This window comes from Hypomesus transpacificus, chromosome 23, assembly GCF_021917145.1.
Source record: "Hypomesus transpacificus isolate Combined female chromosome 23, fHypTra1, whole genome shotgun sequence".
Taxonomy (NCBI): domain Eukaryota; kingdom Metazoa; phylum Chordata; class Actinopteri; order Osmeriformes; family Osmeridae; genus Hypomesus; species Hypomesus transpacificus.
The window spans coordinates 18,264,346-18,282,304 of NC_061082.1; the positions used below are offsets into that span (position 1 = coordinate 18,264,346).

At 46.1% G+C, this 17,959-nt stretch overlaps 3 protein-coding genes across 5 annotated transcripts; 2 read left to right on the forward strand and 1 right to left on the reverse strand.

The window, feature by feature from the left end:
- The first annotated feature begins 5,544 nt into the window (after positions 1 to 5,544).
- On the forward strand, positions 5,545 to 7,239 carry LOC124485488 (protein FAM237A-like). Its single transcript, XM_047047126.1, has 2 exons — positions 5,545 to 6,694; positions 6,910 to 7,239. The coding sequence occupies exons 1-2, from the start codon at positions 6,310 to 6,312 to the stop codon at positions 7,059 to 7,061; spliced, it is 537 nt and encodes a 178-aa protein (XP_046903082.1). The 5' UTR covers positions 5,545 to 6,309; the 3' UTR covers positions 7,062 to 7,239.
- A 154-nt stretch (positions 7,240 to 7,393) lies between these two features.
- casp10 (caspase 10, apoptosis-related cysteine peptidase) lies at positions 7,394 to 12,640 on the forward strand. 3 transcript variants are annotated; one of them, XM_047047122.1, is made up of 13 exons: positions 7,394 to 7,586; positions 7,660 to 7,943; positions 8,130 to 8,232; positions 8,360 to 8,501; positions 8,703 to 8,776; positions 8,884 to 8,929; positions 9,021 to 9,073; positions 9,217 to 9,229; positions 9,340 to 9,435; positions 11,283 to 11,368; positions 11,562 to 11,682; positions 11,774 to 12,290; positions 12,429 to 12,640. In XM_047047122.1, the coding sequence occupies exons 2-13, from the start codon at positions 7,663 to 7,665 to the stop codon at positions 12,604 to 12,606; spliced, it is 1,710 nt and encodes a 569-aa protein (XP_046903078.1). In that variant the 5' UTR covers positions 7,394 to 7,586; positions 7,660 to 7,662; the 3' UTR covers positions 12,607 to 12,640. The 3 variants fall into 3 exon arrangements, with proteins under 3 accessions (XP_046903078.1, XP_046903077.1, XP_046903080.1); XM_047047121.1 differs by having other exon boundaries at positions 7,394 to 7,574; XM_047047124.1 differs by lacking the exon at positions 12,429 to 12,640 and having other exon boundaries at positions 7,395 to 7,574; positions 11,774 to 12,294.
- Positions 12,641 to 13,759: 1,119 nt separating this feature from the next.
- On the reverse strand, positions 13,760 to 17,919 carry LOC124485487 (flagellum-associated coiled-coil domain-containing protein 1-like). Its single transcript, XM_047047125.1, has 8 exons — positions 17,673 to 17,919; positions 17,406 to 17,467; positions 17,158 to 17,255; positions 16,832 to 16,884; positions 16,640 to 16,736; positions 15,540 to 15,631; positions 15,359 to 15,448; positions 13,760 to 14,308 (listed from the first exon to the last, which is right to left on the reverse strand). Exons 1-8 carry the CDS (start codon positions 17,757 to 17,759, stop codon positions 14,219 to 14,221), a joined length of 669 nt encoding a protein of 222 aa, XP_046903081.1. The 5' UTR covers positions 17,760 to 17,919; the 3' UTR covers positions 13,760 to 14,218.
- Between the last annotated feature and the right edge of the window lie 40 nt (positions 17,920 to 17,959).

Below are 17,959 nucleotides of genomic sequence, written 5' to 3' on the forward strand. Positions count from 1 at the left end.
TTACTGGGACTCGCAAAGAGTGCTGTGTTGTCACCTTTCTACTGTTCATATCCTAGTGCATACTCATCCCTAGTCAGCCCCTGCCTTCATGTCATTAGGATGACAGATTAAAGAGTTCAAGGTCGGGTGAACTCCTGAGAGTGAGTCCATGTTACGTTCCAACCAGCATGTTTTTCCCGGGGGCTACCTCCACAAACACGTAGCTCCTTCCCACGTCGGGGAGACAGTATCTCTGTCGCTCTCGGAGAGCCCCTCTCCTCCACACACAGACCTCACGCTCCACCTTCCTCCCACACAGACGCATCCCCTTCCGAGCGTCCGCATCCACCACACGCCGCCCTCTCTTCCAAAACACGACCGAGCCAGTTTAAACCAGTCTTCTCCTGTGTCCTTGTTCTTTCTGTGTGAGCTCATCCATGTGTAGCGAACGTAAAGCAGGTTAGCCACTCATGTCTTCCCCCCCCCCCCCCCCCCCTCCATAACCCTTCGCAGGTCCTAGCGCCACCAATCTAATAATAGGCTCCATCGCCGGAGCCATCCTAGTGGCTGCCATAGTGTTGGGGGGGGACTGGATGGGGATTTAAGTAAGCAACACAGCGCATGCCTCTCCTGCCGTGACCAGCATCCCTGCTGCTTCTAGACACCGGGGGGTTTGAGGTCCTGCCGCAGAAAGCAGAGCGAGGGGGGGGGGTGGGGGTCTCGCCCCAGCATGAGACGCCTGGTCAGACGCGTGTCACACGGCCCAGTCGCGGCATGCACGCGCCCGACATGCAACGGTAGCTCACGGCGACGAGTTCATCCGGCATGCGCTCCTGAGAGTTTTTTTTTTTTGGGGGGGGGGGGGGGGGGGGGGGGGGGGGGGGGGGGGGGGGGGGGGGGGTTATTTTTTCAAGTTGATTACGTTTTCTTTTTTGGGGGGAGGGGGGATGGGGGGGGGGATAATGTGTAGGCTGGAGGGAGTGTTGAATACAGGGAGGATGTGGCCGTGGTGGGTGGGGGGATAGAGGGGGTGGAGGGGAGGGGTGGAGGGGGAGGAGAGGAGGGGAGGAGAGGGGTGGAGGGAGGGAGAGGAGAGGAGGGGCAATACTCGTCCTTCCTGGAGGTCCCATCTGTGCATCTGTGGCAGAACCTCAAAACGATTGGACGAGCACAGCTCCAAGCTTGACGTGCATGTTCAACACAGGCACTTAGAAAGACAGAGGTCAGGGGTCAGATGACAGACAGACAATGTTGCCTTTTACTGAAATATCCTGCTGAGTGATTAACAGAATAAATGTTCGAAAACTTTATAGAGTTTTTTTTACTGGAATAGGTCCTCCCCCCCCCCCCCCCTGATATCCATAGGCAGTATGCTTAGCTATATAACAAGAATGATTGTATTTTGAGATTCATCACTCACAGATAAGCCTGCTGTCTTAAGTCACAGGGGTGTTAATCAACTTCACTCTACAAAAGGGACAAAACAAGTCCAAAGTTGAACTCGACAGCTACCAAAGCATGCCAGTTAGCAAAGCATCATGTTTTTCACACCCAGAACAAAACAACGAAATGATTTCTGCATGTCGACACGGTTGACTTGGAGGAGGTCAGTTCATTGCACAAAGGCTGAGCCCAACCCAGGAAGACCTTCTCCTGGTTACCGTACTCTTATCGCTACCATGATCTTTTTCCTCAATCCGGTAATATTCGAGGGTGAGAGTATAAGAGGAGAGGTGAGGGAGAAGCCAAGGCCAGTATTGTTGGGCCGCAGCCTTTGTGCCATGGCTGGCCACACCCACCTGGACGACCGGGCTCCGCCCCTAGAGCAGAGCAGGACTCGCCCGGAAACGCCCTACACCAGCTGCCATTTGCTGCCTGCTTCACCGACCTGGTACAGACACGACGCATTGCACTGCATGACCCACGCCCAGCGATAGTGCCACCTCGACTGGCCTACTATTGGAACAGATGCATGACAGAGCGCTAGAAGCCCTCACAATAAGCCACAGTACGGGGAGGTTATGCCAAACTCCTGCTGTCGTGTTTTCGTCGTCCGTGTTGATGCTGTTGTCGTTGTGGTAGATGTTGTGGTTGTCTTCTCTTTCCCCCCCTTTATAGAGTTGATTTTTGTTCCTTTTTCCTGGATGGTAATGTTTTGAGTGAATTTCATGTTTTCCTGTCAGAGATGGTACTGAAACATGTGGCATCTCCTTGTCCCTCGTGTCTGAACTGTCACATGGTCTAGCACTACTTCTTCTCACAGCCATGCCGCGTAATGTAAACGCAAGCGACAAACAAACAAACGCTCAGCGTTTCATAGCAGCTACACATCCCCCAATGTGGCCTCGTTGACTGGAAGGGGCTGTGGGCGGCTGTGGGCCGGGTTCACAGTGAGTCGTCCGCCCCACCGTGAACCTCGCCCAGAGAGAAGAGTGGAGCTGCTATTCCAGCGTGCGGTGTGATTGTCCTGTCCACATCCACGTATCAGAACCTGACTCTTGTCTTGTCTCTCCCTCCCTCCCCCCCCCGCCCTCCGAAACGCCAAGAAATGTGAAGAAGCGCCGGTACGACCCTAACGCCAGCGCCATCTAACGGGGAAGGAGAGGTGGCGTGCACCATGGACATCTTCCAGCGCTTTCTTAGTTGGCCACTTGATAGCTGGACTGTACTTACTACTGCTGACCTTTGGCATTAGATTACTTGAAGAAAAAAAACATAGTGGACAATTTAACAATTTCCATCGTAGAACTGCAGCCTCTTTGACCCCCCCCCCCTTCACTACCCTCGCCCCCCCCCCCCCCATCCTCACCCACCCCACCTATTGACTCCACCCTGATCCGTAGGGTGAAGGAGCTCCTTCTCCCTCCGTACTGGCAGGGCACAGGCGTTCAGGCGGATCCCACGTCACTCTCTCACCTGGCATGATCACCTGCACAGTGCTACTTTGGCCCTGGCATGAAATGCCCTCGCAGCAGGTCTCTGCATGGCTACGAAAGCTATGATTACACAGCAACAAAGAATAAAAAAGAAAAAAAACACACAACAACAACAACAAAAAAACTTACGCAAACACTCACTCATCCAGAGGAGGAGATTAGCCTCGTTAGCGTCCTGTGGTGACCTTGAACAGCCCCTCCTCCAGGGGTCATCTCCAGGGGTCATCTCCAGGGGTCACCTCCAGGGGTCATCTCCAGGGGTCATCTCCAGGGGTCACCTCCCCTGAGGGGACCTGGAGAGTGGGGGTGACTGCATGCTGGGCCCTGAATGGGCGGTGCAGACCACAGTGAGTGGACACTGGATACACAGGGCAAGACTGTACATACAAGTGGACACCGAGTTCAGGTTCAGAATTCTAACATATCATTTTACACACAGACACAAACTTTTTTTTTCTTTCTTTTATCTTTAAGCATGTTGTATAGCGAGTGTTTTTTGGCAATGTTAATGGAAATCAACGCAACTCTATGATTTTGGCCAAAATGCTATGGATGACATGACAATATTATATTCTGCCTATTAGGTGTTGCGCAAAGTAACCACATGCTACACATGCTATATTCACCCGGCGTAGAGGTCAAAGGTCAGATTCAAGAAACAGAGCAAGGGGTTCGGATCAGGGGGTCAGGGGGTTCATTTCTGAAGGTCGTTGCAGCCCAGTCACGGGCCAGTCGCTACGACGATACAGACACCTGCTACGATGTACGGATGAAAGTCATGTGGTCCCCTTTGCCCCTCCCTCCCATAGTGAATCAAAAGCCAAAGAACCAATCACGTGAACATATGGATGTTGCTGCACACAGAGCACTTTCCCCTCTGTCTGCACCCAGCGGTGCCTCTGCCCCCTTGTGGCTGGGACAGTCTGTCCAACCAGGACTCTCTAACACCCCTCATCGACACCCACTATACTGGCTTGGCCTTGTGGCTTTCATGAACTCATTCTAGGAATCAAGTTCAGCTGTACTGATACGCTGCATGCATTCACTAATAGTGGGCTTATAATTCTATACGGGACAACCCAAAAATCTGTAAGAAAAATATGCTACAAAAGATAGGTGCATGTCAACAAACAAAACATTTAACTTTCATTTACTATGCAAAGAAAGATATCGCACAAACGTATGGGTTAATACATGTAATAATGATATCGATATAAACATGGAAATACACAACCTCTGCCAATCAGCCAACTTTTTGTATTTGGCCACTCCCACCTCATCACATTTTGCTTCAAAGCACTGAAAATAAGAAGATAATGCTGAATTTAATTAATATTTACAAATGAAAAGCGTAACAGCATCCTTTTACATTTGTGGAATCGGTGAACGATAAAAAAAAAGATTTTTTTTCGTGTGTTTTTCAACCAGTCTAACCGGATGTTTCTAATCAGACCCGTGTGTCAAGGCCTACGAGGAATCCTATCACAGGACTTTTTTTTCCAGACCAGCTGATGAAAGTTGGTGTGTACCAGGTGCTGCCTCAGCACTGGCATCGTGTAAACCTCCATGTTAGTCATCATCTTGTGTCCCTCTCAGCACTGCATCATGTACAGTTGGACCGATGAATAAACTACAAAAGTATTTTATCTAAGGCCTTCTGTCTTTCCTATAAGTGCATGAGTGGTTTGCCAAGCTCCTCATAATTCACTTCACAAATGGATGGTGTGCGGTTCGAGTGTGTGAGGTTGCCGTGGCAGATTGTGCAGGAATGTTTGCTGAGAAATTCCCATGGTTATATGGCCTGTATTTTTACCGGTCTATACGCAACATGAATTAACACTATAAGGAAAGCACAGCCTTTCTTTTGCTGAAATTCTTTTGTCTCGTAACTTTTTGCTGTAAGTACTTTAACATTAAACTCTGAACTTCAACGTCACACATTTTACAGAGGAAATTGCGTTCTTTGAATGAATGAGACGGTTAATGATCCACACAGGATAGAGTTCCTTAATAAACACACATCAATGCGTCATCGAACGGCCAAAGTGACAAACCAACTCGACACTTAGCAGTGGCCTTTCTCTACGCCTGTAATCAGTCCTGCGTGTGGCATTTCACTAAAAGCATTAAGAGATACAACAGTCATCGACACACCACTGTATTTACGGTGCGTCTACTGTGCTTTTAATCCGTTTTTTGGGATTTCTGAGGTAGCCATACAAACTGTCCGTCTCCTGCTGTGTCCCAATGACTTGTCCTGGCAGCCGTGGAAACGTTTCGTCAGGCCTGCAAATACGCGCCAATCAAGTTTGCGTAACGAGGCCCCCAACAGGTGTACAGGAAAACGATTACTGAAAGACGTTTTATTGAATATATGATTTTTGGTGGGGTAAATCAAACCCGTTCGTTTACTTAAACACTATGTATACTGAAAAAACATGGTAATACCCCCTAAGCTGTTATTTGTTTTCTGAGAGTTCTGAACTTTAAGCATTTTATTCTAGAAGCTTCTTCAAGTGTTACCAACTATTTTACACAAAATTGGTCGACAAGGAACTTAAACAAAAGTCTTGTCTTATCGGTAAATTACTTTTTTTGTTGCTTCGTCGAGTAACCTGTGGGTCCAAGTTCTATTTTTGATTTGGGAAAGCAGATAGCCCCACTCAGGCCCGTACACATCATTGTAGTTTATTCATCATATTTCCATCAAAGTAAATATATAGTCTAGTATGTATGTTAAAAGTACCTTGTACAACATGCTTAAGTATGTGTCTGACAGACTTCCATCAGTCTATCATGGATTGCTTAAATACTCCCATTGTCTGCCTGCCTGGCACAGTTAATGGAAAGACACTGACGTCGTTCAAACAGCAAACAGATGCTGTAGTTATCAGCTACCACACAAACTACACCACTCTTCTCAAGGTAAGCGCCACTTTTGTAATTGTTGGAGCTTTGAATCGTTAACTGAAGCCTATACTAACGTGAAAGAACATCGTTTTTTCTTTAGTTCAGATTTTGTGCATCAATTTATTCTCAGGATATTTACACCCTATGGATGTTTAGTGTTGTGGATCATTTCAGAATATACATGTTATATTTGTTGTTAACATGTCAAATAAAGTGATCTCGAATTTAGATCATGTAAAATCTTATATAGAAATATCCAGATGATATCTAACAGAAAACTTACACTGTTTCCTATGATATTCAATATTCGATTAATAACATTCATGAGGGTGATGAAGTTCACCTATTTTAATCAGCCTATAACAGGTGTTGTATGTATGAAATATACAGTATATCATGCTAATTGATTGGTGCCAAATTCTATTCTGAATGTAAAGGTCAATCAGTGTGAATGACTTAAAACGTGTCATTCTTTCAAACGCAGATGTACACCACCCTCATCTTTCTCCTCGGAAAGCTGTTGCTTGTGGGCTGGATGTGTGTAGTTCCTCTCCAGGGCCAGAGGCCGGGCCAGGTGGACCCCCTGACTCTGAACCAGGCAGACCCGCAGTGCTGGGAGTCCTCCTCGGGCCGCCTGTTGGAGATGCGCTCGCCCAGGATCGCTGACACGGTGCCAGCCTTCTGGAACCTCATGGTGTTCCTCAAGGCGTCGGACAACAGGAAACACTCGGCGTTGTTCTGGGACCTTGCCCAGGTCTTCTGGGACACCTACGTGGACTGCATCCTGTCCAGGACCCACGGACTTGGGAGGCGACAGTTACCCTGGCCCCGGGAGCAGATCACCGCTATGCACTCGCTTATCACTGACAGTAAGTGGTTTTAGACAGATTAGAGCCCCTCTCCCTGGTGAGTCTGGTTCATTTGCTTAATTTTAAATGTGCTAAAAATGTTGATAGATTACATTGCCAAGTATTTGTAAAATTGTACATACTTACTTTGTAATTGCAATGTAACAATACACTGTGATGTATATAACGTGTGTCTGTGTGTGCGCGCGTGCGTGTGTATGCGTTGTTCGCTATAGAATCAATTGTCAAGGATTCAAAGACGAATTCGTCCAAGCTGAAGGAATCCTCCCAGAGCCTGCTCAGTGTCCAGGTGCAGCGCACGGGCTCAGGCATTCTACGTCACATAATCACGCATGCCAAGGACGAGAAGAAAAAATCCAAAATATAAATATTGTTATACTGTTACACTTTTCTACGCATGATCTGTCTATCAGTGATAGTGAACCTGCGGGTGCTGTTTATGTAGGACTGTAGGCCCATTTCCACTCTTGAATAAAAAAAGAAAATAAAGAAAGCACATTTATCTGGGCCAGAGTTGTTCTGTATTTCTGAGAGTTTTTCAGAGTCACGACTTGTCTCGGGTTTCCCCCCAAAAAATCCGCCCTAAAAAATAAACATGCTAATTGTATGATCTGACGTATCTAACTTTACAATTGGAAGATGCAACTGAACGCTGAAATGCCTCCATTGCCTCTCCAATGACTATGGGCAAACTTTGATAGCCTGTAGTTTCGATTTGCTATTTCCGTTTCATGAAGTACACACGGACTAGCACTCTGCGCGGTCCTCGTGTAAAAATGATTGTAATTTAATGTTCTTATTGTCATCTCATGTTTTGAAACCCATTCGCTCATCTGCCTTAAAGTAGTGGATTTGGCAAAGCGTTCGACACATGATTTAAGTAAGTTGTAAGGTAAGTTCATTCGACCCTATAAGCAGCTTCATTCTAGTTCGGGACATCACAAACTTAACTGTTACTGTTTCAGAACATGGAGCTGCAAATCCAACTACTTGAGGCAGATCGAGCTTTAAGTCCTGAGGAGGTTCAATCGCTAGTGTTTCTTTGCACTGATCTACTGAAAAAGGACCTACAGTCGGTGTCCTCGGCCATGAAACTGTTCTCTCTGCTGTCGGATAAAGGCTTATTATCAGCGCAGCAGCCTGACCTGCTGGTTGAATTGCTTGACACCATCCAGCGTCGACCCCTCATCCGTGAACTTAATCTCGGTGACCTACTGCCTATAACCAGATCCCTAATTTCCCCATACAGGTAGGCTATACAGTGTGTATTACTCAACTGCACCCTAAAACTTGTAAATGGTCATGCTTAGTCGGAACCACATGAATACCGCACAACACATAACCAAGTAATAACCACACCCTAATTGAAAAGGAGATTATGTCAGCATACATGGCGTTTAAAAATACAAAAAAACATGTGCATTGTCAATTACAGACATATGCTGTATGATTTGTCTGAAAATATAACAGAAGATGAGTTGAAGGAAATCAAGTTCCTTTTGAATGATACTTTACCTCGAAGAAAACTGGAATCTATGGTGAGCCAAATTTATTATCATCGTGAATAGGTGTAACATGTTGAGGCAAGTATAGAGGCTAATGCCTGGGCTAGCCTACTAGTCTCAGAAGTTTATACAGTTGACAAGTTTGTTTGTGAATTTTCAGACGACTTTGGAAGTCTTTCTGGAGATGGAGCACAAGGATTGCCTGAGCAGCTCAAATCTGGATCTTCTGATTACAATTATTGAGAGAGTCGTTCCAATGCTGAAGAAAAAGATTGATCAGTTTGTGACAGCAAGGGAGAATAGTAAGATTTGCAATCGTTTAGCTTTTTTACGGCTCTGACTTGGCTGGAATGGATGACTAAGTGTCTCCGTAAAAGTGACTAAGCACTTTTTGGTGAAACCCTACCATGTAAATAAGGAAACACTAACTGTTATCCTATACTTAGACTACGTGACTTACTGTTTCAAGACACATTTATTCAGGGTTTATCATCTGTTTACAGGCCCTGTGACTGAACAGACAGAATTTGACCAGATCAGACGTGGGTCACTTCCTGACAATGTACCCAGACACCAGGTAGGTACACTTATCTGATCATTCCATCTTCCCATGCCACGACAAACACTTTTGCTCATGAGACATAACGTCTAAGGGCTTTTCTGTTTCATTGCATTTCCACTAAGGTTCCCTATCCGGCCCCTGAAAGACCCGCCTCATGTGGAGAATTCGGTAGTGAATCATTTGCCTACATGTCCGTCCTATCGTTTTACTGTAAGTTGTTGTTGTTGCTCAATTCACTTCCTGTTTTTGTTTGTGGCAGAATCGGTGGAACATCTTTTGCCACCCTCCTTCTATGGGAGTATTTCAGCTCAGGTCAGTCAATACTATCTGTCTATGCTATAAAGATGGTACAGTACACTAAAGCTACATTACACACTATATTCACACCATCTGTATTTAAGAATACAGGAACAAACCATGACCCTGTGAAGTAATGTTCTCTCTTTCTTCCTCAGAACGTCTCACTAGGTAAGTCCCTAGATAAAGCATGTGAGCACACACATTTCTTTTGCTGAAATGGACAGAACAGGACAAAGGTTACAAGCACAATCCTGGTCATTTTCTTCTGTCTCTGTCAGATATGCCAATCTTCCAAGGTTCCACCATTGGGAGACTTTCTGATACACTGGAGTGTCTTAGTACCAATGAGGACAACGCAAGTGCCAACAGCCAAGGTTAGTTCTATGACCTCTCCAGTCCACATACGAAGCCCTGCATGAACGGTACCAGTGGGTATTTTTGGCTGCTAATACGGACTGACAGGAGACACAATAGACACAACTACATTCTCCACTGAGGTAAAGTCGGATCTAGACAGTGGGCGGCTGGGAATCAGGGGGTAGAGAGGGCCGTCTGTTAATCGCAAGGTTGGCGGTTGGACCCCCGACTCCTCCTAGGCTATGTGCCGAAGTATTCTTGAGCAAGATTCTAAACCTCAGTTGCTCCCGATGGGCATGCCGGTGCCTTAAATGGCAGCTTGCCGTCGTGTGAGTATGAATGGGTGAATGAGAGGCAAAATTGTAAAGTGCTTTGAGTGCCGCTAAGGTAGAAAAACGCACTGTATAAATGCATTTGATTTATCATTTACATTTAGTCATTTAGCAGACGCTCTTATCAAGAGCGACTTACAGTAAGTACAGGGACATTCTCCCTTAGGCAAGTAGGGTGAAGTGCCTGGCCCAAGGACACAATGTCGAACCAACAACCTTCTGATTAATAGCCCGACTCCCTAACCACTTAGCCATCTGACACCCCTGACAGGTATAATTAGTATGAGGTGGTGTATAAAGTCTGAATTACTAAAGACGTCATTGTATGAACAGTTAACAGTTAAATTGGTCAAATTCACTCCTTCGTATACTGCTCCTAGTGCTACGGGTTATCTAGGTTTTTGGTTGTGCAGCTAGCAAAATGTGGTGTAATGACATTGGTGAGTCAGAGGACCCAGTAACGAAACTCTTAGAAGCTCAACATAACAAGTAATACAATATCAACTGTGACAGAAGAACGTATTCAACTTAAACCTCTTAAAAGACAGTTGTTGTTTGTTCCAGAAGGATAAGGATAAGGATTTTTATTGTCATTCCAAAACATGGTACATGAGCTGGAACAAAATTAGGTACTGAGGTCCGGTTAAAACCACCCACAAATAAATAACGAAACTACTCATCATAAATAAATACGATAAATACAGATAACCAATCACACACACACATAGATACATACTAAAAATAAACCTGAGAAACTAGCAGCATAATAATACAATGCACTGTAACTTTTAGGACAAAAGTTCAGTTTGTCATTTCTGGAGTGTGGCAGAGTGAATAAGTCTGACAGCTTCTGGGACGAAGCCCCAGGGGCTGGTTGACCCAGTCCTGCATCTGGTGATGTATGTGTCACTGATTGCCAGGAAACAACGTCCAATCATTTTCTCTGCCGTCTTAAACACACCCTGCAGGGCCTTCCTATCTGTAGCAGAGTTTCCACACTATGACACACAAGGTGAGAATGCTCTCCACCACACACCTATAAAAACATGTAAGGACTGTAGTTCCCAAACCAGCCCGTTTAAGCCTCCTCAGAAAGTACAACCTTTGGTGAGCTTTTTTTATCAGGCTACTGCAGTTGGTTTTCCAATTGAAGTTGTCGTCGATATACTATACTCCAAGGTATTTGTACCTGGAGACAACTTTCACCTCAGCCCCCCCCCATGCAGATGGGAGGGGGAGGGTTCCTGTTGGTTTTTCTGAAGTCCACAATCATTTCTTTAGTTTTGGTCAGTGAGTCAGAGGACACAGTATCAAAACTCTTAGAAGCTCAACATAACAAGTGGCGCAATATCAAATGTGACCGAAGAACATATTCAACTTAAACCTGTGACAAAGAAAGTTGTTGTTTGCTCCAGAACATTGCGTGGATCCCAAAAATATTTCACTGCTTCATTGTACTTTGTCCTAAATACTTTTTACATTACTACCTTGGGGATTTCCATGTCAACATAGCCACGTGATCTCTCTTATAGGGAGCAATGACTCTCCTGCCATCTCCAGCAGTGCAAGCAGAAACTTTGGCCCAGGACGATCACAGACTGGTAACACAGTTACAGAGGTGCCTTTAGGACTGAATTCAAACCCTTGTGATGTTTCCGTTTTGACGTTGTGTTTTTTAAAGGCCTCAATTGACTTAAATGCATATCAGCGCACGTTTTTTTTCAATTAGACAAATGAAATGATGTCATTAATGAATGAAACGTTGACTCATAAACACACAACTGTTCACCACCGTTGATGTACATGTACAGGGTTTAGGAACGTACCCCATGAGGAGAGGAAAGATGGGTTTCTGCCTCATAATTAACAATGAAGACTTCACCCCATCTTCACACAACCTTAAAAACAGAGAGGGAACACTGGTTGATGAAAGTAAGATCTTTTCCTTTTTGATTTCAGGTTTGGAAGAAATACATTTGATTACCTTCTCTATACACTTTGTGTGTGTGTGTGTGTGTGGCAGAAAGCCTGAGGAGCGTGTTTGAGTGGCTCGGCTTTCAGGTCCTGACAGAGCGAGACTGTAGCCGTGCGCGCATGCTGTCCGTGTTGCGTGACCTGGCCTCCAGGGACCACAGCCTCGTGGACTGCCTGGTGTGCTGTGTCCTGAGTCACGGCATGGAGGGCTGTGTGTACGGGGTGGACGGCTCCACGGTGAGACTCAGGGAGATCACCCAGCCCTTCAACGGTCTGCTGAGCTCCACGCTGAGGGAGAAACCCAAGATGTTCTTCGTCCAGGCCTGCCAGGGCACCCTGGAACAGCAGCCGGTGCCCGTCGAGTCTGACGGCCCCCGGTCCCTCTCTGGCCCCACTGGGGACTCCCTCTGCTGTGACGCCAGGGTGCCCAGGGACTCTATTGCCTCGGACGCTGACTTCCTGTTAGGCATGGCTACTGTACCCGACTTTGCCTCTTTCAGAGACAGGAAATTAGGTACCTGGTACATACAGTCGCTATGCCAAAACCTCGTCCAGATGGTACCAAGGTGAGCGCGCTGAGATGGGATTGGTTTTAACGGGGGGTACAGGACAGTGTGTTACAGAATAAAGCATCGGTCTAAAGTAAACGTATATCTCTGTCTCCCTTTCTCTCTCTTTCTCTCCCTCTCTCTCTCTGTGACCAGCGGTGTGGACTTGGTGTCCATCCTGACCAAGGTGAATGATGACGTCAGCAAGATGACAGATGTTTACGGTTTCAGGAAGCAGATGCCGGAGCCTATGTTCTCTCTCAGGAAAAGGGTGGTTTTCCCCATTCCTGACCAACCCCCCCCCCCCCCCCCCCCCCCCCTCAAACTGATCTGAAAAGTAATGGTTAGCTGGTGGTTTGCCTACACTGTTAAAAAAAGGGGGAAAAGGCAGGGATGCCTGAAAATATCTGTTGAAAAACAGAAAAGTACTGTAAGATAAAAAATATAGATAAGATGTAAAAAAACTGTTATTTTCTTTCCTATAATACATTTATATAATTGTAGTTTAAGCAGAAATCTCCCTATAAGTCCATGGACTCTTTTACTTTTATCATATTTTAATTGTTAAATAGAAAAAAGTGACACACTGAGACTGAACCATGTATTAGTGCCTAAAATCTATGAGATGGTATTGGGGGAGGCGTACACATAATATCAGAGGATTCGATTCATCCTCCCAGTGATGGAGATTGACGTAACAACCCTATTCACATTTCACCAACAGACAGATTAGGCATGGGGAAGACAGATTCCACCCAATCATCTCACAGAGATGAACACAGAGGTGGGAGAGGGGACATGGGAGGATAGTGAGGTGGGTCCAGATTCAGGATGCCCTCAGTTTGTGTTTACAACAGTGAAGCGATTTGAGTGAAGCAAAGCTTTCCAGTCATTTTCAAAAGAGCCGGATAAATGGCTTGCGTGCACTGTCTGGGGAGAGGAATGGTCAATGGTGTTCTTTCAGTGAATTTATGTAAAGTAGTGCTTAAGTTATGCAAAATTACTGTTACTAGTCATTAGACTAGATATTTCTTTATTTTCTCATGTATCTTTTTTCCATTCTAAGTTTTTAACTGTATCAATAACAGTGTTTTACATTTAGTCATACAGTAGACGACTAAGTCATTTAGAGTGACTTACAGTAAGCACAGGGACATTCTCCCCAAGGCAAGTAGGGTGAAGTGCCTTGCCAAAGGACACAACGTCATACACCGGCCGGGAATCGAACTGGCAATCTTCAGATTACTAGCCTGATGCTCTAACGCTCAGCCACCAGACTACGATGATTGTAATGTATTTAAAAGTGACCCTTTTGACATAACAAAATATATTTTTGGTAAAATTACAGAAAATGCATCTACTTTTGTCATAAAAGAATACTTAATCTTTGCTATATTTTTTGTTAAATTGCATGACATATATCAATAAATAGTTTATTGTTTTGAAATACAGGGAAGATATGTACATTATTAGTAGGGGAAAAACTGAATGGGTTTACTGTAAAACATTTCTACAGTGTATGGTATACATAAGACAAACACTAACCTCCCAAGGGCGCCAAATGTGCTGTGGGCCGGTACTGAACTTCCCTGTTGTATTCCATCAGCATTGTACTTTCAAATTTGACAGTTAGTTCACTTTATGTATATTATTCAATATGAAATTGAAAGTGTTACACAAGTATTTTCTTTGCATTTGGATGGTCTTCTGTACTTAAATAGAACAAAGAAAATATGCCAAATATTTTGATGTGTGTGTTGTATTGCTTTCACCGGCAATCAAAGACAAATTTGTGCAAAAAATACAATGAATACAGCCAAAAATCGTGACTTGTGCCATTTTGTTTCAAACATATTTGTAATGCCACACACTTTCAAATGAAAGACATCATGTCTAACGCATGAAAGTGACGAAGAAAGCAGTTCCACAGACCAGGACCAGCAGCTCTACAGGGATCCTGGACTGGGAGGAAGCTCCATCACTTGCTTCTGCCCGGGCCGGTGCACCCCAGGTCCCACGTCAGACAGCTGAAAGGTCTGCCGGGACAGAGTTACATTTAGTCATTTAGCAGACACTGTTATCCAGAGCGACTTACAGTAAGTACAGGGACATTCCCCTGAGGCAAGTAGGGTGAAATGCCTTGCCCAAGGACACAACGACACATTTTGCATTTGGCCTGGAATCGAACCGGCAACCGTCTGCTTAATAGCTCGATTCTCTAACCGCTCAGCTATCTGACTTCCTGAGAGAACACCGTGAGGAGGGTCAGATCAGAGAGGCCCAGAGCAGAGCACTGTGAGGAGGGTCAGATCAGAGAGGCCCAGAGCAGAGCACCGTGAGGTCAGATCAGAGAGGCCCAGAGCAGAGCACTGTGAGAAGGGTCAGATCAGAGAGGCCCAGAGCAGAGCACTGTGAGGAGGGTCAGATCAGAGAGGCCCAGAGCAGAGCACCGTGAGGAGGGTCAGATCAGAGAGGCCCAGAGCAGAGCACCGTGAGGTCAGATCAGAGAGGCTCAGAGCAGAGCACCGTGAGGAGGGTCAGATCAGAGAGGCCCAGAGCAGAGCACCGTGAGGAGGGTCAGATCAGAGAGGCCCAGAGCAGAGCACCGTGAGGAGGGTCAGATCAGAGAGGCCCAGAGCAGAGCACCGTGAGGAGGGTCAGATCAGAGAGGTCCAGAGCAGAGCACCGTGAGGAGGGTCAGATCAGAGAGGCCCAGAGCAGAGCACCGTGAGGTCAGATCAGAGAGGCCCAGAGTAGAGCACCGTGAGGTCAGATCAGAGAGGCTCAGAGCAGAGCACCGTGAGGAGGGTCAGATCAGAGAGGCCCAGAGCAGAGCACCATGAGGTCAGATCAGAGAGGCCCAGAGCAGAGCACCGTGAGGAGGGTCAGATCAGAGAGGCCCAGAGCAGAGCACCGTGACGAGGGTCAGATCAGAGAGGCCCAGAGCAGAGCACCGTGAGGAGGGTCAGATCAGAGAGGCCCAGAGCAGAGCACCGTGAGGAGGGTCAGATCAGAGAGGCCCAGAGCAGAGCTCCTGGAGGTTCCCAGGCTAAACGGAGAGCATCTCCGCACGCAGGCAGACTCACCACAGTGTCCAGCTGCTGCTGGGCTTGGTGAAGGGTGCTTCGCAGCAGGTTGATGGTTACATCCTTCTCAGTCAGCTCACTGCCTAGTGCCTGGTGAACGCCACAAACACTCCTTCAGTACAAAGGCTGATTGTCCCTCCAGATCAAAGTCAAATGTTATCTCACCACAGTGTCACCTGACCTGTATCTCCTCCTCGCACTTGGCAATCTCAGCCTCAAAGGTTTTTTTCTGTTGGTCTTTCTCCTGTTTACTTTTGTCCAACAGCTCTTGTGCTGTTCAGATGGGAAGAACAAATATATGGCAAAACATTACATTAAGGTTAGATTTAGATTTAGATTTTAGATTTTAGATTTTTGGGAGTCAGATGGCTGAGCGGTGAGGGAGTCGGGCTAGTAATCAGAAGGTTGCCGGATTGATTCCCCGCCATGCCCATGATGTTGTGTCCTTGGGCAAGGCACTTCACCCTACTTGCCTCGAATGTCCCTGTACTTACTGTAAGTCGCTCTGGATAAGAGCGTCTGCTAAGTGACTAAATTTACTACAATGTGACATAGCAATACCTATAGTACCAACATTGGCCGCGTTTCCCAGATTCGTTAAGAAGCTCTTAAGGCTAAGAGTGTTCTACGAGCGTTCTAGAGCGCTCTTAAGAAACTGTTAGTGTTAAGAGCTTCTTAACGAATCTGGGAAACAGTTACAAAGGAACTGCTATGTAGTTACATTGCTAAACTTGTTATGAAGAAGGTTGGGCTTTCTAGGAGAAAGTAGATGTTAACATTGATATTGTTTTGTACACATCTTTCAACGAACCCTTTGCAACATTAACTTACCCCTTATACCCTCCCCCATACTGTACCCTCTTACACTTTTGCAACAACCTTTATAACATTTACATTTAGTCATTTAGCTGACGCTCTTATTCAGAGCGACTTACAGTAAGTACAGGGACATTCCCCCCGAGGCAAGTAGGGTGAAGTGCCTTGCCCAAGGACAAAACGTCATTTGGCTTGGCGGGGAATCGATCCGGCAACCCTCTGAATACTAGTCCGACTCCCTCACCGCTCAGCCATCTGACTCCCATATAGAGTCCCATATAGGGCCATTTTTTGGTCCCAGTCCAGCCCTGGCTATAGGTATTGCTATGTTGTTATAGGGTAGTTAATATAACCTTCACGTATACACATTGAAGTATCGATTTTTTAGAACCTGAGTTCTGACTTCTTTTCAAACTCTTATACAGACACACAACCTCTCAAGGTCACGGCCTTCTGGAAGCGCACCGTTCCTCAGACACTCCCTCAGGTTCCGCTCCTGCTCCTCCTTCCAGATGCTCTCCTTCTTCACCCAGCTGCTCCTCATCTCCTCACAGATGCTCTCCTGGAGGCGACGGCGGCACATTCACAGCCACAACAACAACAACACCAAGACGTCCATCGACAGCACGGAGGAGGGCGCTTCCTCCTAAACCTCACCTTATACGTGCGGAAGGAGCTTTTGAGGAAGTCGTAATCTTTCTCCAGCAGAGCTATTAAAGTAAAAAACAGGGTTAGAGTTCACTCAGAGTAATTAAGGAGTGGCTCATTAGGAGATTGTGTCAAAGGCGTCCACTAACTGAAGGTCATTCTATCCCCGAATACTGTGTTTTTTGATGTGTGTCTTTCTGTGTGTGTGTCTGTGTGCGTGTCTCTGTGTGTTTCTGTGTGTGTGCTCTCATGTGTGTGTGCCTTTCTGTCTGTGTGTGTGTGCGTGGTGTGTGTGCGTCTGTTTGTCTCTGTGTGCGAGAGCGTCATAGTGGTACCATATCTCTCCTCTGCACAGAGCCGGTCGTCCTCTAGAGTCTTTGCATGGAGGGCCACCACAGCACTGATCTCAGATCTGTGAACCTGCAAAAGCTGCCTGGAGGACCAAGAACGTTTCAAACAACCATCCTCCTCATCCGTCTCATTCAAAAACATTCTAAATCACTTTCTGAACTTACATTATAGAAGGTTTGTTTCATTCTGAATGAAACCTAAATTGAAACCTGTAATCATGGGAGACACCTACTCTATCTCGTGTTGCTGCTGTAGCCTCACTCTCTCCGCCCGCCTCTCAGCCTCATCCAGCAGCTGTCAGATAGAGACGGGATGTTAGGAGGACCGGGCAGCGGTCAACCGCATAACTAAAGTGCGCGTGTGGCGTCAGGGTATCTGTGGTAGAGCATTTGACTGCGGCTCAAAGTTCGAATTTGCCGGTTCGAATCTCGACCTGCTCTATAGCGTTTCGGATAAAACGTCTGCTAAATGGACATTGTGAATCAACGGATTGGCACACCGCGCGGCAGCTGTGTTGATGCGATCGGCGTTCATCGTTCAGGAGAGCCGTCAACTTCCCCATCTGCTCCTGCATGTCCTGCATCATCGCCTGCCTGGAAAACACAAGGGCACTTAAACAGTCCCGGCCAACTGGAAATGTGCATGTGATTAGTCTATACTCATGTTAAATTAGTCATTCCAAAATGGCCAGTAGGCCTACATATCTGTGAATCTAATTAAAGTTTAGACAATATATTTTATCTGGCCAAGAATAGGCCTATATAGGCCTACTAGATACTCACAATT